General features: G+C 40.2%; 1 protein-coding gene across 1 annotated transcript in view; it reads right to left on the reverse strand.

The window, feature by feature from the left end:
* SSPN (sarcospan) overlaps positions 1-24,630 on the reverse strand; it is a gene marked incomplete at both ends in the record, with an annotated part of 43,489 nt that overhangs the window by 7,054 nt on the left and 11,805 nt on the right. The window contains one exon of the mRNA XM_080704944.1: positions 1,041-1,127. Within this exon, the coding sequence (XP_080561070.1) occupies positions 1,041-1,127 (87 nt within the window). The remainder of the gene's footprint in view (positions 1-1,040; positions 1,128-24,630) is intronic.

A 24,630-nucleotide genomic window follows, 5' to 3' on the forward strand; every position in this document is an offset into this window, starting at 1 on the left:
TATAATCACACCACTCACCGATAACTGACTTCTTGATTTGCAGAATCATACATTCTAAGTGCGCAGCTTTTTTTCATTTATTCATAGAATGTGAGTTTTTATTCCATCAATTTCCTTCTTACAGCATTATTTTAAATGCATCAGCGCATTGCTTTTTGTTAAGCTTCAATTTATACTACAATATTCAAAGTCATCTTACGATCTTCATCCCAATAAGTTTGAAATAATATTGGTGACCTGCTCTTATGCCTTATGTTTTCTTGTAGTGAACAAAAGAGCACCCAGTTTTATGGAGGTTTTTAGAAGAAAAGTAAGTAGTGTGAACGGATAAAAAAAAATTCAAAAAGCTTTTATTCTTTACTACAATAGGTGAGAGAAAATGAAAGAATTTGATTTCTACTGGCTCCAATTGCTCTGTTCAGTGCTTTACGTCTTTAAATTTGGAAAGATGATGTCTGTGTGCCCCTTTGGAGAATATTCTACTAGGCAGTTAAAAGGTGGTACGCTTGAATTGACTCCAGCCAAACTCACTGCCCCTAACAGAGAAAAAATTCACGTAAATGAAAGACACTCACACTTGCCAAACCATGCGTATCCCAGCCAATGCCCTCAGAAGTCTGGCCCCAATCCTTTGGATGCACCCAATGTACTTTTTCTGTCTCAGTGATCCCGCCTACGAGGGGAAATGCACTTAGATTGCTTTATTATTAAAATATTTCAAATAACCCCCAAGATATGGAAGTGGGCACCGACAGACACCTTTGCCAGGCCAAGTGTTTTGTTGAGGCACTGAATGAGCAATATTCCTTTTAAGGGCATTAAAGGACATCTTTCATATGCTCCACGCCAACCCAGTTCATGGAAATTAAGACTTGAGAAGGACTGGCATTGCCTTTGGGTCTGGATCAATGCCCTCCTAAAACATTTTTTGGCTTCCCTGAAAATGTAATTTCTAGACTCATCAGATATGCAACCCCTTAAAAAGCACTCCTTTATTACGTACTCGTGTTTCTACGTGATGGTTTAAAATAAAAACTTACTTTCATAGAAAACTGGATACATGTCCGTTCGTCAACTTGATATGAGACACAAAGCATAAACAAGCCAAGATAGGCCGCTACGCAGACCTGCAAGAGGGACACAGAAGAAAGGACGTTATCGGAGCGAGTCCCGGTTCCAATGACACCCATCGGGGTGTCTCTCACCGGTAACGTTCATGTGATATCAAGCTATTCGTTTCATTTTACTTATCCTTATAGGCTGTGTTTTTTCTCAATTTGTGGAACACAGTTCTAAAACGGTGAAGTCAATTTATTTTGATATTCTCAGTATTTGTTACGTCCTTGTGATATGCCCCGTGCTAGACAAGGTCCTTTGGAGTATGTACAATGATAAATAAAGCTGAGAACACTGAATCAGTTTTCAGTCTAGTATAGGCCAAAATAAGTACTATTCTAAGAGCGTTATAGAGCCAATGGTATTTGGAGAAGTACAAAAAGCAGAAGGAATTGACTTTGGGTTGGAAAATATAAAAGGCTTCACTCAGGAAGTGATTTCGAGCCGGGCGCCGTGGTGCATGCCTGTAATCTCAGTACTTGGGAGGCTGAGACAGGAGGATAGCAGGTTTGAGGACAGCACCAGCAACCTAGTGAGACTCTATTTCCAAACAGAAAAATAAAAAGAGCTGGGAGGTATAGCTCGTAGGTTGGAATGCCCCTGGGTTTAATCCCCAGTACCCCCCCCCACACACATGTACACACATGTACACACATGTGGATTTGGATTTGCAGTGGCCTTTAGAAGGCCTAATAGTATATCACTAACATTAGCCAAATCCTTACGACATGCTGGAGCTCTTCTAAGGACATCTCCTCACATAATTGTCACAAAGCCCTAGACGCTATTATGATCCCCATACTGTACATGAGGACGCAGGGGCTCAGAGCAAGTAAAGAAGAGAACCAGGACGCAAATCAGGCAGCTCTGGTGAAAGCAGCCTCACCCAGGGATGCACAAAGTGTGTTGAGAGGAGAGCCAAGCAGGGTCAGGCCCGGCTGAGGGAGGGCCAGGCTACAGGAGCAGGAAGAGCAGGATGGGGGCCTGAGGAGCACCCAGTGGGGCAGGCCGTGGAGCCCCCTTGAGGGTTTTCAGACAAAGGAAAGGCTTGAGACAGGTTCAGGAAAAGGAGCGCTGGTGTTGGGTGGCTTGACCAGGAGGACACCGGGGTATTATCGTGCTCAAAGGACAGCAGGTAATCTCAGGAGAGAGAGGTGAACAGTAGAGCAGAAGCAGAGGCCATGCTTCCTGGCTGCTGTGTGGGAAGACCCTGGGGGCGGGGGACAGAGAGCCACTTCTGAGGTTGTGAGTATCAGTATCAGTACATCCTCTCCAGGAGGGTGGTAGGAGGGACCGTGACCTTGAGAGAGAATGCTCACTCTCTCACATGTCAGCCACACCGCAGGTCCTTCATGAACTAGAGTCTTCAAATCATGGTTTAGAGCCGGGCGTGGTGGTGCACACTTGTAATCCCAGCATTTGGGAGGCTGAGACAGGAGGATCCGGGTTCGCGGCCAGCCTCAGCTACTTAGTGAGTCCCTTTGTAACTCAGTAGTGAGACCCTGTTTCAAAATAAAGAATAAAAAAATAGGGCAGGGGATGTAGCTCAGAGGTAGAATGTCCCTGAGTTCCATCCTTGGTACCGTAAAAAAAATTAAAAATTAAAAATAACATAGAACATAGTTTAGAGTTTCTAATCAAAGCATACCTATTCACATGCAATTTGGGAAACCTTAAAAATGTTGAAAAAGTTCTCTACTTTAATATAGGAAACAGAAGCAACAGAATTGTTCCTCTCTGTGTGTCACGTGAATTCTTTCTCTCTTTCTCTCTCTGTACTGGAGATGGAGCCCAGGGACATTCTACCTCCAGACTACACCCCCAGCCTTTGTTTACTTTTTATTTTTGAAACAGGGTCTTGCCAAGTTACTTAGCGCCTTACTAAGTTTCCAGAATTGCATTTTCTAATAAGCATGAGTTTCCTAGAGCTTAAGTGTTGGAGGGGTGGTTGAGTCACCTAGCAGCCATTAAATAGCTGGTTTGGTAATCTCCTAATTTCCACCATGAGTCAGCATCACATCACAGACTATCTCTGTAGGGTGGTAAAGCCAGTAGCTTACAAAGTCCATATAGCATTTTAAGGTAATACGCCTATTCTCCTTTCAGTCGCCTGTGTCTTCATCTGTTCCCAATGGAAGGCCGTTCAGATTCCTATTAGACCATGAAGACAAAAGCCAAGCCTTCTTTTAGTACAGGCTGTTTCCAGAGTTTTCCATCATTAGGACGGTCTGCTTTAATAGCAGTAGATAATATTTCCAGTGGAGACACACAGCATTAAAACCTGTGAGCGTGGCAGGGACTGGAGAGGTGTGGATGGAAAACAAAGCAGGGAGACCCGGGGAGGCAGGTGTTCAGGCAGGTGCAGGGGTAATGGTGCTGAAGTTGTTTTGTAGCCTATAATATGGGCAACATCTCCAAGTCAGGGATGAAGTGCTTTTTTAAAGCACATTTTAAAAGAATATCAAATTGATACACAAGTCTGATAAAGCCTGTAGGGATTTAGGATGTATTCTCGCATTAAGAATTTACAGACCCGAAACAGCCTAAGAAAGACCTCTGTTTTGTTTATTGGCAACAAATCAGATTGAAGGTTCTAAAGCTGCTTCTGCGGGGGATTGTTATACCACCGAAGCACACGCTCCCTTGTTAGTCTCTGGCTGCAGGTACACAGAGTCGGCATCTCTCCCTAGAGGCTGGTGTGCTAACGTTGGCCATCACCCCTTTTTGTGTTTAGGAGAGACATCTTTTCAATAATCAGGCCTCAGTAACCAGCATCTTAAAAATCTGATCCGGAGCCTCTGTTTGAATATAATTTCCCCTCTCAGCAGGAGTTCACTTCTCTGCAGCCTTCATTTAGCCTGGTTTCCAGCAAGACGTCGCATAGAAATGCACGGCCTCATTCTAGGACATCTCATTTCTTCAATCAAACTTTGAGGCTATACAATAGCTAGACCCTGAGCTATATTGTATGACTCTGGGAACTGAGAAATGGGAAAACTGAGTCCTTTTACTCTAAGGACAATCCAGTGTCCAAGAATCTTATTCCAGTGGGGAAAGAGTGTGGATGGACAGCAGCGTGTAGGTCCTAAATCCATACGTGCTATAAGAACACACAGAAAGGAGACTCAAAGAAAGGTCCTGGAAGAAGATGGGATTTGAAAGATAAGCAGAAATTAGCTAGAAGGAGGAAGGTGAAGGAAGAGAGTACTGCTCGGGATAGAAGCATGGCAGATGGACAGAGGCATTATCTGGGGAGAGAAGTCCAGCTAGGCTCTCCAATGGGAAGGGCTGAGCGCCTGCGCCCAGGGAGGGGGACAGACAATTGGTGTGTTTGAGTGACAACAGAGAAGCTAAATCCACAGGTTCTAAAGATGAATTTGTTGTAAAGGCAAAGGAGGGGTTGTGGGCGGTGTTCTACCAGACTTGAGCTGCCTGTGTATGGTGCTGGCATTTCATGAAACACCAGGTATACGAGGAGGAACAGAACGGGGGTGGGATATGATGGTCCCACGTGGATTCAAAGCTCAGCCATAGGGGCCGAGAGCTCAGGAATGAGGCCTGGGCTGGAGAGATGGGGTCGTTTGTTAAGTCTTTGGCGTGTGTGAAACAATCGAAACCGTAGGAAACACTCACCCATCCAGAAAGACAGTCTAGTGAAACAGAAAAGTGCGCAGGAAGTTACCCAGTTACAAAGAACCTCTGACTCCTCAATAGAAAGCATTTCAAATACACGTCTTATAATTTTGGTGATAATATCATTTCATATCTGAACATTATTACACTAAATATCCTTTGGGATTTTTGAAAGCTTCACTTTTAGGTCCTTGGATAGGGTGTTTGCTAGGAAGCTTGGATTAATTCAATGTATTTAAATTTTTTTTTTTTTTTTTTTTTTTTTTTTTTACCCATCTGATAGGGCTTGATGGGTTCTGGGTTCTGGGTTTGGTTTCATTTTCTTACCTACAGTTCTGCATAACAATTATTTAATTAGAGAGTTTATTGGTGTTGAGTATAAACCTATTCTAGAAGAGAAGTGTTTATTGACTACTTAACACTGAAGGTTTTACAGACATGGGGAGGAAAACAGACTTCTCAGGCCAGACCAAGGGTCTTGCTTCCTGAGCTGGCAGGACAGGGACATGACAGAAAGACAGGGTGTTCTGGCTTCCCAGGCGAGGAAGGGGAGCGGATGTTAATGAGCAGTGAGACTGTCAAACCTTTCTGGACAAAATTCCTGGAATCAGAGCCAGAGTACTCATTAGATATGGCAAGGTGAGGCCCACAGAACAGGAAACAGACACGTGAAGTTGTAGAGAAGGCACTTGTTGGGCCAGATGCCCAGGCCTGAGGTGGACAGGCGGTGTTACCAAGCACAAATTCCTTTAATGAACACAAAGGTGGAAGTGGATTATCTGTCAGAAATAGAGTCAGATTTCAGGTTCACAAATGAAAGATAGGCATGAGCCCTGAATGGCACTGGAAACCAGGGCTGGGAAGGCAGTACAGCACCTAGCATTTAAGAGCTTGGTAAGATTAAGTCCACGTCTGGATTATTATAGAGAGAAGAAAGCATTAAGTTAGCCCGATGTGATGGTGCACGCTTGTAATCCCAGTACCTGGGAGGCTGAGACAGAAGGACAGCAGGTTCAAAGCCAGCCTCAGCTACTTAGTGAGGCCTTCTGTAACTTAGTGAGACCCTGTTTCAAAATAAAGAATAAAAAATACGGCTGGGGGTGTAGCTCAGAGGTAGAATGACCCTGGGTTCCATCCCCAGTACCAAAAAAGAAAAAGTAAAGAAAAAGAAAGAGAGAGAGAAAGAAAGAAAGAAAGAAAGAAAGAAAGAAAGAAAGAAAGAAAGAGAAAGAAAAAAGAAAGAGAAGGAAGGAAGGAAGGAAGGAAGGAAGGAAGGAAGGAAGGGAAGGAAAGAAAACATTAAGCCAAACTCTTGTAATCCTTGTGTTTGGGGAGGCTGAGACAGGTGGATTGCAGGTTTGAGGCCAGCCTTGGCAGCTTAGTGAGGCCCTCTACTACATAGTGAGACCCTGTTTTAAAGTAAAAAATAAAATAAGGCTGGGGGTATAGCTCAGAGTCAATCAATCAATCTCTATCTTTCTTTCTCTCATACGCACACACACATATATACACACACACATACTCTCACACACATACACAAAAAAGGATAAAAGAAAGAAAAAAGAAAGAAAGAAAAAAGTTAACATTAAAATGATATTCTAATGGAAAAGAAAGACAACTATCACCATGTGAACCTGTTTCTGGATGTGTGTTTCTACAATTTGCTTAGCATAAAGAGAAAACTTAAGTCCCAAATTCCACATTCTGTCTCGAGCTATTCTTTTGTCTGCACAGGGCGAAGTCTGCAACCCCTCTTGCGAGGTGGAGAGTTAAACAGGGTCGAAATGTCCTCTGAATGCTAAGTGCATTTCTAGATGGAAGAGTCCTGAGTTTCGTCACACACCGGCTTTGTTTCTGTTTCTCGGCCTATGGCACCTGCAGTGGTATCTTTTTAAAGACTGTTGTTATAAAAGGTGAGTACAGGACCAGTTTCTTGGAGATGGAACCACGTTTTATTTTCTCCTTCTCATTTTGTTATTGCTAGACGGTATCACCCTAAACATTTTGTGAGAATAAGAATTACTGAGAGTTGCTTCCCTTCGGCCCTATGCATTTATATTCTGGTCCTGTGACATTCACACAACCTCCAATTTATCTGTTTTCTTCTTTTTGTTGTCAGTGTTGGCTCTTGACAGGGTCGTCTGGGGAATACAGCCTTCCCCTGTCAAATGCCTTTCAGCGTGTCTCCTCTTCCATTCCTACCTTTCGTTTGTGAACCTGAAATGTGACTCTATTTCTGTGAGTTAATCAACTTCCGCCTCCGTATTTGAAGTGCTTTAATTCAATCAATACAGTAACAAGATGAACTCTCTCCTCGTGTTTGCACAGTCAACGGATCAAGCAGGAAAGTCATGGAACTGGAAATGTTTCTCTGTATATTTCTTAAGAGAATGTCACCAGGTGTGGTGGCACATGCTTGTAAAACCAGTACTTGGGAGGCTGAGACTGGAGGACTGCAGATTCAAGGACAGCCTCAGATACTTAGTAAAAACCTTCTGCAACTTAGTGAGACCCTGTCTCAAAATAAAAAAATAAAAAATAGGGCTGGGGGGGTGTTACTCGACGAAGGTAGAATGCCCCTGGGTTCTATCCCCAGTATGGAAATAAAAAAAACAATGTCTATGAATTTTCATCTACTTAATATAATTTAAGGTAAAATATAAGAAATCATTTTCAACAAATGATAAATATACTACAATGTGTCAATTAAATATAGTCTCACTCAAGAGACTTTTTAACACACAATGTACCAGAAAATTAAATAATATGAGACAGAATATTTCAAAAGGATCTATTAAAGTTTGTTTATTGGATCAGGATTTCAAGATTGGAGAGAATATTTAGCATGGCTTAAGCATTTTAACTGGATTCTTATAAGATAAAGTTCAGGATCATTTGAAGAGCTTGGTAAAAATTGATCCCATCCATAGAATTTCTCATTCAATTGATCTGGAGTAGGGACTGAGAATTTTTTTTTTTTTTTCAGTACTGGGGATGGAACCCAGGACATTCTACTTCCAAGTTACACCCCGAGCCCTATTTTTATACTTTATTTTGAAACAGGGACTCACTGAGTTGTAAAGGACCTCACTAAGTAGCTGAGGCTGGCGGCGAACCGCGATCCTCCCAGCCTCCGGAATGCTGGGATCACAAGCGCGTGCCTCCACGCCCGGCCGAGACTCTTCATTCTAACACATTGGCTGAGAATCGTTGCTGGTCCTGAGGTCACGCTTTGAAAACCCCCGATCTAAGCTAACGTAGTTGGCTAAGTGCTAGTTCCTGCTATGGAGTTCATAAGAAAAGCTCTGGGTCCAGAGCAAGTGGTGTATCCTACAGAGAGCTGTTTACCATAAGTAATAATAACAATAATACAGACTTTTATGGCACTTAGAGCGTTCTGAACACTTTGCGTGTATTCCTATGCCCAATCATCTCAAGAAGTGTGTGCTACAAAGGAGAGAAATCTGAGGCTTTAGAAATGTAATTTCTGCAATAATTCATTGCACCCTGAATTATTTTCATATTAGTAAATAATACCTAATAATAATGATAAAGGCATTTGGCCCCAGTTTATCCCTATAAAAAAAATTTTAGTCTTTGCTAGCACAGGAACCCTTAATACTGAAATCAAAACCACTCTGTCTTTACTGCTGCTTGAATACACTCTCATCACAGAGTCCAGGGCCTCCGTGCAAATGGCTGGTGGTTTGGTGGTCACCTTTAAATGGCCAATTCGTGTGATGCGATGTTGTGTCACTGTTGACGGGCATCACCCACTCCAACCCCAAACAAGGCAGTCCCTTCCCAAAGCATAGCACCTCTGTAACACTGTGATGGAAAATGTTTAAGAAGGGAGGGGGTATTTGTAGCATTTGCCAGTTTCCATGGTGAAAGTACTATCATGGCTGACTTCAAGATATCAGCGTAAGCAGGGTGTGGTGGTGCATGCCTGTAATCCTAATACTTGGGAGGCCGAGACAGGAGAACTGCAGGTTTGAGGTCAGCCTCAGCAACCTAGCAAGACCCTGTTTCCAAACAAAAAGTAAAAAGGGTTGGGGGTATAGCTTGGAGGTAAAATGTCCCTGGATTCAACACCCAGTACTGTACACACACACATACACACACACACACACACACACACACACACACACACAGTATCAGTGTAAAGTTCCTGAATAGAGTTAGAAAGTTAAAAATGTTAGCCGGGCGTGGTGGCGCACGCTTGTAATCCCCGCGCTTGGGAGGCTGAGACAGGAGGATCGCACAGGTTCGAAGCCAGCCTCAGCTACTTAGTGAGGCTCTCAGCAACTTAGTGAGACCCTGTTTCCAAATAAAATATAAAAATAGGTCTGGGAGTATAGCCCGGAGGTAGAAAGCCTCTGGATTCCATCCCCAGTTCCACCAAAAAAAAAAAAAAAGAAAGTTAAAAAAGTTAGAAAGTTAAAAAAATTGACCTTTTCTTATAGTGAATATCTATAGTATATCCCAAGCTATTAACTGAGTACTGTACTTCCTGTGTATAAATGGAAACCAAACAGCAATATCGCATGGTACCGAGCTCAGTATAATAAGATTTAGATAGCTGAGCCCTTACATTATACGGCCTGGCATCTTGATAGATACCATGACTTCCAGAAGATTTTCAGTTACCAAAACATGTTTATGTGGAGGTCACATGCACATCACTAACATACTAAAAGTAAAACTAAACCAAAAACCACATTTAAATACAGTTATTAAACTTTTTTGCATTATATATTTTGTTGGGGTTAATGTCTTCAGTTATTTTGCCTGGCATATATTGAAAATGGTTATCTTCTTGTTTCTGAAATAAACAAATCAGTAGCTTGACTCTTCAGGACAGAAAGATAAAATAGTTTGATGAAAATATAAAGCATACTCTGTGGTGGGAGTTCTTCACCTGTATCATAACACCTGAGGAGTCGGGCGTGGTGGCGCACACTAGTAATCCCAGCATTTGGGAGGCTGAGACCGGAGGATCGCGGTTCAAGAACAGCCTCGGCTACTTAGGCGCTTTGCAACTCAGTGAGACCCGGTTTCAAAATATAGAATAAAAATAGGGCTGGGGGTGTAGCTCAGAGGTAGAATGCCCCTGGGTTCCATCTCCAGTACCACAAAAATAAATAAATAAATAAATAAATAAATAACACCTGAGGAGTTGCAGATAAAATTCAGGGGATTTAGCTGGGTGTGGTGATGCATGTTTATAATATCAGTACTTGGGAGGCCAAGATAGGAGGATCCCAGCAGCCAGATTCAGCAATTTAGTGAGGACCTCCACAACTTAGTGAAATACAACTTGTTTCAAAGGAAAAAGTGAATAGAATGCCCCTGGATTCAATCCTTAGCAGCAAAATAAATAAATAAATAAATAAATAAATAAATAAATAAATAAATAAATTGCTTTGTGTTATTAGAAGGGGGAAAATTATTTTCACTAACTTCTATAAAAGTAGAGAACTATTAGGAGTATCTATGACTTAGATGTCACTTATATTTTCCTATTATATTACAATTATTGGAGATATATCAACCTAAAATTTACCACTAAAAATACAAAAGAAGACAATCACTAAATCAAACATGAGGAGAGAGAGGGGAGGGAGTGGGATGGGAATTGGGGAAGGGCTAAATGAGTGATGTGTGCATGTATGCCTCCACCCTTGTATCCCATTAAGATGTATGACTACAATGCACCAATTAAAAAAAAAAAAGAAAAATCTGAAAAACAAAAAGATATGAGCTGGGTATAGTGGTGCACGCTTGTAACCCCAGCATTCAAGAGACTGAGACAGGAGGATCGCAGTTGGAGGACAGCCTCAGCTACTTAGTGAGGCCCTTTGCAACTCAGTGAGACCCTGTTTCAAAATAAAGAATAAAAAACTAGGGCTAGGGGTGTAGCTCAGAGGTAGAATGTCCCTGGGTTCCATCCCCAGTACCGCAAAAAAAAAAAAAAGAGGAAAGATACGTGCACAATTAGCTTTCACAGGACTATCAAAAATTCTCTAGCATCCTCGCCTCTCTACCACATTTCCTGCCTCCTCCAAGTCTTTTCTTTGACAGAATATCTAGTTGCCAAGTGGGATTGGTCTGTAAATGCATTTGACACATTAGCCTTTACTAATGATTTGGAATCCCTGCGGTGAGCCTACACAATCAGTACAAAGGTGCAGGGGAGAGAAAACCAAGGAGAAATCCTAATACAACAATCCCTGCTATCCAAGGGAGACATGTCCCAAGACTCCTTTCAGATGCTTGAAACCTCAGATAGTTCTGGACCTTGTGTACGCTGTTTCTTCCTATAGATACATACCCATGATAAGGGTACAGCAGAACTTAACAACAAAAACTAATACTGCAATAGAGCAATTCTAACAGTGCACTGTAATGAGCCCTTCATTACTACTCTTGCGTGTTGCAGCCATTATTAAGTAAAATAGAGTTACTTGAACACAAGCACTACAAAGTAAAAACAGTGGGTCTGAAAACCTAGAGGAGTATGAAGTGACTCATTGGTGGGTAGCACTGGACCAAGCTTCATGGTCAGACGGGTAGAGCAAGAGGACCTGGGATTGCATCGTGCTACACAGAACAACATTTAAAATTTATGAATCTTTTATTTCTGGGATATTTCATTTAATATATTCAGACTGTATTTGACCGCAGGTAACTGAAATTGTAAAAGAAGGAACTCTTGTATTCATAACACCAGTTGGTGTTAATCAAGTAGGGCTTAAGTAGGCTAGAATATTAAGGATATTCTTTTTCTACATTTATTGTTATTAGTTATTATTTTCACCCTGTTTTTAGGTAAAAGTAAACACTGAAAGATTCAGAAATGGGCTTTTCTCCCTAATCAGATAAGACAAAAAGAGAAAGTAGTCCTCAAATACATCAGACATCAAGTTCACTCAACAAATGACAGCTGCTTATTTGGTTCTGCTTTCTGGAAAAGAGGTAGGCCTTGAATAGAGTCAAGAGTCTGAATCTTGACTCCCTTTAATAGAGCTTTATTAAATGACCTTGGACAAAGTTATCTAATTATTTTTAGTCTCAGTTCCCCTACCTGTAAAGTGAAGAGGATAAGAGTTTATTGTAATAGTTAATTTGAGGATTAATGATAATGTAATGAGGGTAATGCCCAAGGAGATGCTTACCTTACAGCTACTAATAGTGATTACTAACATTCTTATTTCAACTAGAGTCACTCGAAGTTTATTAGAGTCGACCAAATTTAGAGTATATTCAAAAGCTCTTAATGTATTATCCACATAACCACATTTAGAATTGATATTGTCTTGGTAACAACTATCATGACATTTACTTAGAATGATCAAAAGTAGACACTTGGCATGATCTTTATATTGATATAAGAAAAACTTACCAAGTCTGGATGGTTGGATAGTTTCATGCTAATATTGAGCAGTTTTATATGTCAGGCACCTTACTAAGCACCCTATGTGAATTATCCTGTTTCATCCTCACAAAAAGACCTACACGGTAGTCCCTGTTATTAGCTCCATTTTATAGGAGAAGCTAAAGCCCTGAAAAGTTTTATGTTCAAGGTCACAGAGGAAATGCATATGGCAGAGTTGCCAGCTGGGCTTGTGAGTACACAGAACCTGGCTCTCAGCCACCACCTGACACGGCTGCCTCCCATCAGGAATCCTGACCGGCACCATAAACAAGAACGACTGAGAAATGGAGAACATTCTGGTATCTGCTCCTCTCCTGAATGGCTGGAGCACCACTCTGAGGCCCAGTGTGAAAGCAAACCTCAGAAATCCAAACAAGTGTCCAAGCCGAGAGACTAGACTCAGCCACAGAGACTCGCTCTTATCGTGTACGATATAAAGAAAATAATACTTTATAACTTGTTTTTAAGGATCTTAAATAATATGTTTGGAACTGTAGTAGGTATTATTTTTCCCCATCTCCTCTGACCTCAGACTCTACCAGTGCAACTTACTCTGACATTTGAGCCGAAAATGAATAATATATGTAAATGAGAGCACCTGTCACATCTTAGAAATCATCTCATTCTGTCCTTCTAATAAATGTTCATTGTGTCCCTACCGTGTGCCACATACTCCGTGAGGCTTGGCACAACCACAGTGAAATGAAGAGACAGAAATCCCTGCCTTGCAAGGGCCTGTATTTTTGAGTGGGAGAGGCAGACCGTAAAGAAAATAAATAGGTCTGTACTATGTCAGCTGTTGAGAAGAGCTATGGAGAATGGAGAGCTTATCATAACTTTTTTCCCCCAAAGGAACATGACATAGAATGATTAGCAAAATACAAACAGTAAATCCTTAAAGCTATTTCTTCTCCTGGGAGGAAAAATGAATCGGTAACACCCAGCAACCCTTCCAAAAAGAAACGGACATGGTGAACTCGTGAACTTGCAGTTGTTTCTCACTGGCTGTGTTATTTCAACAACGTGCATCTGACATGTTACCTAAGATCTCAGAGCCCCATCTACAACATGCATGGGCCCAGAGAAGGACAACAGAGGGGAACTATGTAAGATTTTATTGCAAAATGTGCCACATACCTAAAGACAGAGACTGAGGCATCGTATTTGAGTCTGGATCTAATAGACATGGGTTTAAAACCCACTTTCACCACTTTTTAGATAAGGGACTCGGGACAAGTTAACCTTTCAAGCTTTAGTTTTCTCATGTCTAGGATGGTTTCGCCAGCACGACTTCACAAATAGCTGAGGGATTGAATGAGACAGCCTATGTAAGGGGCTTACAGTCAACAAGCATTGTTGAATAAAGAAACGAATCCATTCATTTAGTGACTTAGTTTATTTTTGCCTTCATAGCAAGTCCTACTTTTCAAACATTTTTCCAGTAAGGTTGGTGTGATTTGTTTGCAAATACCTAAAGATATAAAATTCCTTTTTATGCTTTTTATTATTTCTGCTACAAACCTATTATCTACTACCCAGGAAATGTCAATCTTAGTGGCCATGATAAGCTATGTATGTTTCTCTGATTACCCTATTGTGGTTTTACAAAGACAAGCATTTAAATTTCTGGAAAAAATGTTCAGTGAAAAATATGTTCTGGCCATAGAAAATTTAAAATTAATATTACTTTTAAAGAGCATAATGGTTTCAGCCAAACATAGTGCACAAGATATTCATGGCAAATGATGGAAGTAATAAGAGTGTAAATATAAAGATTGAAAATCCACCCGAGTTTATGGGAGAATTGAACATTGAGATAAGGCGGAACATTGTAGCAATCTGTCTCTAAATGCAGAGAAATTAACATAAAGGAATTAAAATGAATTGTAATCTTGAAACGCCTTTTCTTGGTTTTATTAAGCTAGGCTCAAAATAGTAGCTTCTTTTCTACTATGAATAAAACTATAGCTACCAACAACTTTTTATAGCTAGGAGCTTCTGCCAAAGAGTGTTTTATTTGTCCTTTAGTGTACCAGAAATACATTCAACGCTTGTCATTTGCCTTGGGAATCTACTTCAAATCAAGAGCTTTGCTGATTTTACTCTTTATTTATTTTTTTCATTAGAGTAAAAGTTGATGTTGGAAAGTTCTAGCTCAGAAACCCTCTCTTTATCAAACAACAAGGTTCTACCTGCTTGTTACACACAGCCTCAACTGTACATTTACACTTCTTTCTGGGAAGTTAGGGGGTAGGGAAAATTGTAATAATTACTTTGCAAAAATGACCCAGAGATTTTATTTATTTATTTATTTATTTATTTATTTATTTATTTGATTATTTATTTACTGTGGTACTGGGGATTAAACCCAGGAGCATTCTACCTCTGAGCTGCACATCCAGCCTGTTTTTAATTTTTGTTTTGTTTTGTTTTGAAACAGTGTCTCTCTGGGTTGCCAAGAGTCTTGCTAAGGCTGGTCTTGAACCTGTGATCCTTCTGTCAAGTATTGGTATTACAATACTAATACCCAAATATTGATATTACAGGCTCGTGCCACCATGCCCAGCAAGAGATTTTTTTTTTTTTCAGTACTGATTTGAACCCAGGAGCATTCTACCTCCGAGCTTCATCCCCAGCCTGATTTTTCATGTTTTGTTTTGAAACAGCATTTCACTAAGTTGTGGAGGGCCTCACTAAGTAGCTGAGGCTGTCCGCGGAACTGTGATTCTCCTGTCTCGGCCTCCCAAGTCCTGGGATTACAAGCGTGTGCTGCCACACCCAGCAAGAGATTATTTTTAAAAGAAGCAAATATTGGAGATCCAGGTCGAATATCCTCAGTGTGTAGGCAACACTGAGAATATTTGACTGAAAATATTTGACTGAAAATTTTTATCACTGAAAAGTATTTCCTTTCAGTGTCTAAAAAGAAAAGGTACTTGTTCAACCACACCTGCGCTTGGCCCATCTGCAACTTCCACTCCATCTTATTCTTCCTGTTTTTATAACTGTCCTTTTGCATGAGAAGTTAGTATCTGATGGGAATATGTCTGAGTTATTGTAAATATATATGCTTTCTATATATAAGTATGTGAAGGCGTTGAAATTGAATCAGATAATTATTTACGAGCTAAAAATACAAAATTATATTAAAATACTAAAGCAAGCCCATTCTTACCTATGATTTCAATAAATCTAGATCTCTTTGCAAAATAAATTGTAAAAATAAAATTAATAAGAATTTGTGAGGTTTTTTATATATACTAGAGATTGAACCCTAGGAGTGTTTTTATTTTTATTTGAGATATAGTCTCGCCAAGTCACTGAGGGTCTTACTAAGGGCGAAGTTGCTGAGGATGGCCTTGAACCTGTGATTCTCCAATCTCAGTCTTTCAAGTACTGAGATTATTGGAGTGTGCCACCATGCCTGGCTTGTGAGGTGATTGTGTGTGTGTGTGTGTGTGTGTGTGTGTGTGTGTGTGTGTGTGTGTGTTATTGGGAATTGAACCCAGGGGCATTCTACCTCTGAACTACTACTCCAGCCCCTTTTTACTTTAATTTGAAGCAGGGTTTTGCTAAATTGCTGAGGCTGGCCTCCAACCTGGAATTCTCCTGTCTCTGCATCCCAGGTACTGAGATTACAAGAGGGTACCAAAACACCCAGCTTGTGAGATGATTCTTGAAGAAATTTTTGCGCATACACTTGCACACCTTAAGAGTGGATTTGCCTACTCTGTTGTAATCAAAGGTCTGATTGGTTGGCAAAGAAGTCTGGAGGATTAAGGAACATTTGCATTTCAGGCTGAAGCGCTTTGTATGGTTAGGTACATCCTTTCTTTTTTACAGTGGTAGTTTTATCATGATTTTAAACTCTCCAATAACCAGAGTCTATATTTTTTCCTTCAATATTTTTTCTACCAATGTTGCTTTGAAATTTGCATCGCTGCATAGTTTAGCCAGCTGTGTTGTAGGAGCCCAGAAAGAGGGGAGAGAAGAATGTGCTGGTCAAGTGACAGCCCCATGTCTCAGCACATGCTGTGCAGGGCGGATGCATCGCTTCATAGGGTATTAGAAAACCCCTCTGATGAAACTGATAAAAACGAGCTGGAACTTGTGACAGAGGCTGGATCAGGGGAACACAAATCCCCCGAGTCCTGAGGAGACAGTGTGCTTTTCTTAGTGCTTCTGGCAGAGGAAACTTTCTGCTGCAGATTGAGGAAGACCTGCAACTTTCTGCTGAAGAAGACCTGCAAGGAGTATGCCAGCATCAGTTCCTACAAATTTTTTTTTTCCCCAGTTCTCAGGATAGAACCCAGGGGCATTCTACCTCCAATCTATACCCCCATCCCTATTTTTTTATTCTTTATTTTGAAGCAGAGTCTCACTGAGTTTTTAAGGGCCTCACTAAGTAAGTAGCCGAGGCTGGCCGTGAATCCAGATCCTCCTGTCTCAGCCTCCCAAATGCTGGGATTACAAGCGTGTGCCACCACGCCCGGCTGGGTTGCTACAATTTCTAAACTCCAAAAGCCTCACTTGAAAATAATGGCGAATAAATCATCATTTTCAACCAGTGAATCCTGTGGCTGATTGTTCATCAGCTTAGAGAGTGAGGAAGAGAAATCCCACAGCTGCCCCAATGTCTGACTCATCGTGATGTCCAAAAAGAATTCCCTCGTTTCGGGTCCGATTTCAATATCATAACACAGATGTGTACATCTAGGTTAATTTCCAGGTTTTATATAAGGGAACTGCCAAGAATTTTTACAATTACATATTCAAAAGATTGAATGAACAGAATAGGATTGTGAGGTGATAAAGCGGGTTATGGATGAAAACTGGCCTAATACTGGGAAGATACTCCTGTGCCTTTGATTTTAGATGCCCCCCTTTCCTTATCTACCTGTATATACTCATCTTAAACCCAGTCATACTCATTCTCCAAGCCCAGCTCATATATAGCCTCTCTCCAGAAAAGATGCTTTTTATGTATTACTTACTTTGTATACATTAGCTTATCTGTTATGCGAAACAATGCAATCACTAAAAAATAAAAGCTTATTTTATAGAAAATTGGGACTCAGCAAGGTTAAGAAACTTGCAATTTGAAATCCCCAAGAGGTTTTATTTCTGCATAATTTTAATGAGAACTCCTTATGAAGCACTTTAAAATACCAGATAAAATGTGGCAAATATCCTTTATATTTAGATCAAAACTAGCAAGAAGGCCTGGTGTGGTGGCGCACGCTTGTAATCCCCGCGCTTGGGAGGCAGAGACAGGAGGATCACGCAGGTTCGAAGCCAGCTGCGCACGCTGCTGCTTAGGAGACCCTGTTTCCAAAAAATGTAAAAATAGGTCTGGGAGTGTAGCCTGGAGGTAGAAGGGCTTCCAGGAACCCCAGTACCACCAAAAAAAAAAAAAAAAAAAAAAAAACTAGCAAGAAAATTAAGGAAATTGATGAAGGCTAAACTCTTCGAGAAGGGGCAGTTATAGTGCAGGGAGATCGTTGGTCTCCATAGTAGAAAGGGCTCGGCATAAACGGCCACACGCACCAATGGTACACCTGGGAGTCCATAGGCAGAGTTTGAACTGAAACGTGGCTTACAGGTAGGCTCTGGAAATGGCCACGACCTCACAGAACTGGAGAATAATTAACCCACAGCACTGGATGTCATCAAGAAAATTGTTTGCTCCAGCTGATGGGGTGGAACAAAGTACGGGTTTTGGGGTCTTCTGCAACTTGCATGATCCCGGAACTTACTAAGATGAGAAAGTTACATGAAAGTGGTCTTGAATAAAAACTTGATTATTTCAACAAGTAAGCTGTAAGGGGGATAGAGAGAAAGATTAGAAAAGAGAGAGACAGGGAAAATGTTTGAGTAAGGTAGACAAAACAAATATATGAACCAATAGCAGTGTATAGATCTTATAAGAATCCTGAGTTTGAACAAACTGCGAAATATTTATGAGTTAATCGTGGATATTTGAATATTGGTTTGACTCTATTAAGGAATTAACTTGTTAGGCTGGATGTGGTGGCACATGCTTATCATCCCAGTACTTTGGAGACTGAGACAGTAGGATTGCAGGTTCAAGGACAGCCTCAGAAAATAGTGAGACTCTTGCCAGGCATGGTGGTGCACACCTGTGAGCCCAGTATTTGGGAGGCTGAGATTGGAGGATCGCAAGTTTAAGGACAGCCTCAGCAAGTAGTGAAACTCTCAGCCACCTAGCAAGAACCTGTTGCAAAATAAAAATAAAATAGGGCTGAGGGTGTGGTTCAGAGTTAGAATTCCCCTGGATTTAATCCCCAGTACTACAAAACAGAAAGAAAGAAAAGAGAAAAGAAAAAAAAGGAAAGAAGAGAAAATAGTGAGACTTTCACATACCTAGCAAGACCTCGTTCCAAAATAAAAAAAATAAAATAGGGCTGAGGGTAGAGCTCAGAAGTAGAATACCCCTGGGTTCAATCCCCAATGTCACATTCACAGCCATATATATATATACACACACACACACATACACACACATACATACGTATAGGCATATTATTATATTATTATATTGTTATATTGCATATATGATTATATATAATATATAGCTGTGTGTGACATATAATAATATATAAAACATGTATATCTTATATATCATTATTTTATAATCTTTAAAATTGAACTTACATAGCAAAATTCTTATGGATAAAATGATATGAAATCTGCTATTTACTTCAAAATAACCCAGTGTGTGATATGCGGGTGTGGAGGAAGTGTGGGAGTGCACAGATGAAACTAGATTGATCATGAGTTGGTCATTATGGAGGTAAGTTTTGGAAACATAGAGATCCCTCATACAGTTTTTTCTACTCTGAGTATGCATATAATTTTCCATGATAAATAGACTAAGAATAAAACAGTGTCTCTAGACTTATGATACCATTGGGACACATGGTAAGACAAAAGCATCCAGAAGGGTTATATATGCTCATATAGGCCACACTCAATGAGCACACAGAAGGCCTCTGAGAAGATGAATTCACCAAATTAGCAAGCACGTGAAAAATTAACTTATCAGTTAAGGCAGCACTTGTGTGCATATGCATTTATACACACGCATACTCTAAGAATTAAAGCCACAACGATTCTAAGTAATGGGACTAATCACAAAACCTATTAGAAGTTCTCTCTTGTATATGGAAGCTAGAGGGAAAGTCCAAAATAAAAGGAACTTCATGTTAATGAATGGCATCAGTAGAATAGTTGAAAGGGGTTGTTGGGAAAAGGAGAAGAGGAGGGGGAAAGAAAAGAGACCAAATAACACTATGTCCACATACACAGGTGTCACTGACAACTTTACTGGTATGTATGGGGGAGGGTGGGGAGGAAGGCAGGGATGGGTTAGGAGGGGTTAGGATCGAACCACACCAAGAGATGTTGTGCGCATATATGAATGTATCATTTGGGATCTCACTATGATGTAAAATCATATTGCTCCAATAAAAGTCTTTAAAAAATCTGTAAAAGGGTATATTCAGAATAATTACAGAAATGAAAGAAGGAATTTGAAACACAAAGAATAGGGCACTTTAAAAAACACACAAGGAATATATAATAAAAAAAACATTAACAACAAAATAAAAGCTTCCGAAATGAAAATGAAAACTGGTGGAATTAGCAGCTCAGTGGATAGGTTAAACTCAACCAAAGAGCAAGATAATAGACTAGAATATCTGAGGAAGGAACCAGCTCAAAAGACAGCACAGAGAAACACTGACAGAGGAAACCTAACAGAGAGCTTAGGAAATAGGAAAAATGGAACAAGAAGTTTCTAAGCATAGATCTGAGCAATTCTAGACAAGGGGAGTCAAAAGAAAAAGAGACAAAATTTAAGGGAGAAGGACTGAATTTTTTATTTTCTTCTTATTATTTTTAGAATTGATGAAAATTAATGAAACTTTAGGTTCAAGAAACAACTAGTCCTTAACAGAATACACAAAAACAGAATTCCCATTTAGACACATGTGGCTAAACTGTAGAACACCCATAACAAAGAGAAAATCTGAACAGCAATAAAAAAAGAAGGGGCTGTTACCTATGAAGGAACAATTGGATGTTTGGCAGATCTCTTAACAGCAATATCTGAGGTCCAAAGACAATGAAAAATTATTTTCTGCCAGGCCTGGTGGCGCACGCTTGTAATCCCCGGGCTTGGGAGGCGGAGACAGGAGGATCACACAGGTTCAAAGCCAGCCTCGCTGGCTTAAGAGACCCTGTTTCCAAATAAAAAATAAAAAAAAGGTCTGGGAGTGTAGCCCGGAGGTAGAAGGGTTCCATCCCCAGTACCACCAAAATAATAATAATAAAAAAATAATAATTTCAAACAGCTGAGAAAAAAAACAATCTAAGAAAACAATCAATCTAAGACTAGAGGAATGTTCTATAATCATTTATGAATATGTAGCTATTGAGTTGACTACAAATATTAAATAAGGGGTGGGATTATAAGGTGAAGGAAACAAACCCATACAATTTTGAGAAATTTAACATAGATCTGTCAATTACCTTCAGATCAAGCAGGAAAAAAAAAAATCAGTAAAGATCTAGAAGAGTAACAGCATGATTAATGACCCTAATTATGAAGCCGAATATAGAACTCTAAACCCCAAATTCAAAAACCTATATTTTTTCCAAACATATGTTTGGAATGTTCATTAAAAATAGCCACAAGTTAAGTCTCATCATATATCAAATAATTTATATTATGGGACACATGAAGCAATTTAGTTGAAATTAATAATAAAAAACAGAAAAACATGAGAAAACATCCAAATAAATAGAGAGATCATCTTTCTTTATGTATAGAAAGTATATATTAAATAAACACACCCAAAGCATTTTTCTTGAAAGGCTGACTCTCCGTGTATATGGAAGAGAAAATGGCTAAGACTCACCAAGACAACTTGCAAAAGAAGATGGAAAAGGTGTACCAGTATTGGGAATGGCCTAGGAAGATTTGAGAAAGCTGTGATTATTAATATATTTCAAAAATTGGGTGAGGGGCAAATCTGTGCAAAGACTTGGTTTCTGCCTAAAAGCAGACAACTATTCCAATGTAAATTAACCTAGCTAAAGGTGATTAACAAGTCAATAGGAGAGGAGAACTAGGCCTTTCTCTATCTAAAGACAGATCTACATGATAAGCCAGCTAAGATGGTAGGAGGGGTTGACCTTCATGAAAGTAGACACCTCGCCACACCTTATTGGGGGAGATACCTTACAGGGTTAAGGGGAGGTACTTTACAGGGACAGTCACTATGTCAGAGTCACGCAAACAAGATGGAGGTCATGGGTATAAAAGGCTGAGTCCACGTGTAATTCCTTTGGTGTATTCATTTTGAGTCACCCCTCCATGCCAGTCTGGTATGGAGCTGTATTTCTATTTTCTGTATTTCTAGCTTTCTAATAAACTTCTTTAAATCTTCAGCAACTGTCCAAGCTATGCATATTTATTCTTAGCTTAGGACAAGAATCCGCGGTAATTTTCTGGTTTTGGTCGTTTGGGGCTTTGTTATGGGTTGGGGGAAAGTGTGTCTGGGACCCTCGCAGGGGTTCCCGGGGAACAGTTTCCACAACCACATTCTCCAAATCGTTAACATAATTTGGCGCCCAATGTGGGGCACGTGGCTCTGTATTTTTCACGGGACTTTTTGGCCTGGGGGCCAGTGGGGAACAGCAGCAGTTTTAGCTCCACATGGTGAGCTGTTGAGCTTTAAAACAGCTATAGAACAGCCTTTGCATCACCGCAGCTCTGAAAGTGACTTCCAGGGCATCTCGTCGGTGGTCCTAGTACCACTGCACCCCAAAAGGTATGTACCTTCCTGGAGCAATAGGAGTTCCCCCAGAATGACCATGATCTTCCGGTGTCTGAAAGGCAATTCTGCTTCGTGCGGAACCCCCGACCAAGGAATTAGCCCACTGTCGAATCCCCTCCAGGAAGAAACCCCTTTAAATAGTGTAGGCTTGATAGGCCCAATGAGTGCCCATCCATTCTGCCCACATCACAGATGGGACACTTTTTAAAGCCCTATACAAGCTTAAATCTAAGAGAAATGCCCATGGTCCACCTCCAGAAAAATTCGCAAACAGGAAACGCCAGCCAGCACCCATTTCTAAATAGCAGTGAGTTTTTTCCCCCAGCAATGGGAAACAGGTTCTAGGAAAATGAGCTAAAGGAGGCAGCTCAGTAGGAGGCCACGCCCAGCTATGGCGGCTTGGGATTCTTAGGCCTCTCAGAAATTGAAATATATTAATAATCATAGCTTTCTCAAATCTTCCTAGGCCATTCCCAATACTGGTACAAAAGGGATGATTGCTTGTCGTGTCATCTCCATAAAAAGATGAGTTCTGTGCTATTTTCATTCAGACAATGTAGAACCGACATAGATAAAAACAATGGAACTGAACAAAACCACAAGCCAAAGTTAAATTTAATACGGAAACTTCATAGATGATAAATGGACGCATTAGATCAGTAGGGAAATAATTATTTACTAAGTGGTACCAACACAATTAGCAATCTATTTGAGGAAAAAATATGGAAACTACTTTATTAATAGACAAAAAGTTAGTGTACTCGGACTAAAGATGTCAGTATAAAAGAAAAGCAAACAACGTTTTTAGAAAATGGTATAGAAAAATATTTTTTAAAAAAATATACTTTTATCGTGCATTTATGACATTGGAAAAGGAAGAGTCTTCTTTCAAATATATCAAAGCACATACCATAAAAAGAATTGAGAATTATTAAGACGTTAAAATTAAATATTTTTCAGCCTGGCATGATGGAGCACATTTGAAATCCCAGTACTTGTGAGGCTGAGACAGGAAGATCTGGGTTCGTGGACAGCCTCAGCAACTTGTGAGGCCCTCTGTAACTTAGGCCGTGCTTCAAAATAAAGAATAAAAAATAGGGCTGGGGGTATAACTTGGAGGTAGAATGTCCCTGGATCCCATCCCAGTACCACAAAAACAACAACAAAAAATAAATATTTTTCATAATAAAAGCACCATATCAAAAGACATGATACCAACCAGTTAAATATGTTTGCAGTATTCAAAGCCTGCAGGAGTATGAAAACCTAACAAATACTACAAATCAATATGTAAGAAACAAACAACCCACAGAAAAATATTTTTTGAAAATATGATAGGAAAATATAAATTGGCCAATCAACATAAAACATGTTCAACTTTAGTAGAAACTGGAAAAAATGCAAATTGAAACAAGATAACATTGCACACAAAATATACAGGTAAAAAAAAACCCTCTTGATTTACCACTGATGTCACTGTAAATCAGTGCAGTTTGGGGTTTCTGATAGTGATTTGGCAATGTCTAGTAAGTTCAAGATGCCTGCATATTACAACCCAACAACTCAACTTCTAGGAACATGACTTAAATAAAATGAAATACAGGGTCAGGGAGCCACGGACCAGAATGTCTACTGTGACATTGTAATTGAAAAAAAAAACATTTTTAAAATCAACCTAAACTGGGTGTGGTAGCACATGGCTATAATCGCAGTACTAGGGACTAATCCTTGCCTGTAATCCCATTACTTGCCTGTAAACCTAGTACTTGGGAGGCTGAGATAGGAGGATTGCAGGTTCAAGGCCTTGTCTCAAAACAAATAAGGGGGGATGGGGACTGGAGGTGTAGCTTAGAAGTAGAATGGCCCTGGATTCCATCCCCAGTACAAAAGAAAAATAATCATAGAATTGCATTCATTTATTCACACAAAATAAAAATTAAAAATTATTACCTAACATGTTTTTGGAAAATGGTTGTAAATTAGCAGAGCCAGGATTCTCCCCACACTTGCCTTCCCCCTAAACTGGAGCTCCTCCTACAGACCCAGGCCCCTCTCCAGGCCTCTCTGACCCTCCCCAGCTACCACTGCACATGGGTCAGGGTACCACCTGGGCACGTGGTTTTTTATTTTATTTATTTATTTATGCATTGGTGGTACTGGGCTTCCTGGAAACCCTCCTACCTCTGGGCTACACTCCCAGACACCTATTTTTTTATATTTTTATTTGGAAACAGGGTCTCCTAAGCCAGCGCGGCTGGCTTTGAACCTGCGTGATCCTCCTGTCTCCGCCTCCCAAGCGCGGGGATTACAAGCATGTGCCACCACGCCCGGTGCACGTGGTGTTTTAAACTGTAAGTCCTAAAAACCAAGGTGAGGGACGCTATACTTGGCCCATGCAGAGACAGAGGGAGAGTAGCTAAGATGGAGAAGTTTCTGTTTTACCAGTAAGCCCTCTTTCTTCTATTGGCTTCTCTTCTGCTGCTTATGAATTACCTAACTTGCTTCTCTTGGTGACTTAGCACCAACAAGTCCTATAAATACCCATTTTTTTTTTCAAAATAATTCTTTGACAAAGACAAA

Source organism: Muscardinus avellanarius (genome assembly GCF_963383645.1).
Source record: "Muscardinus avellanarius genome assembly, chromosome: 11".
Classification (NCBI taxonomy): Eukaryota; Metazoa; Chordata; class Mammalia; order Rodentia; family Gliridae; genus Muscardinus; species Muscardinus avellanarius.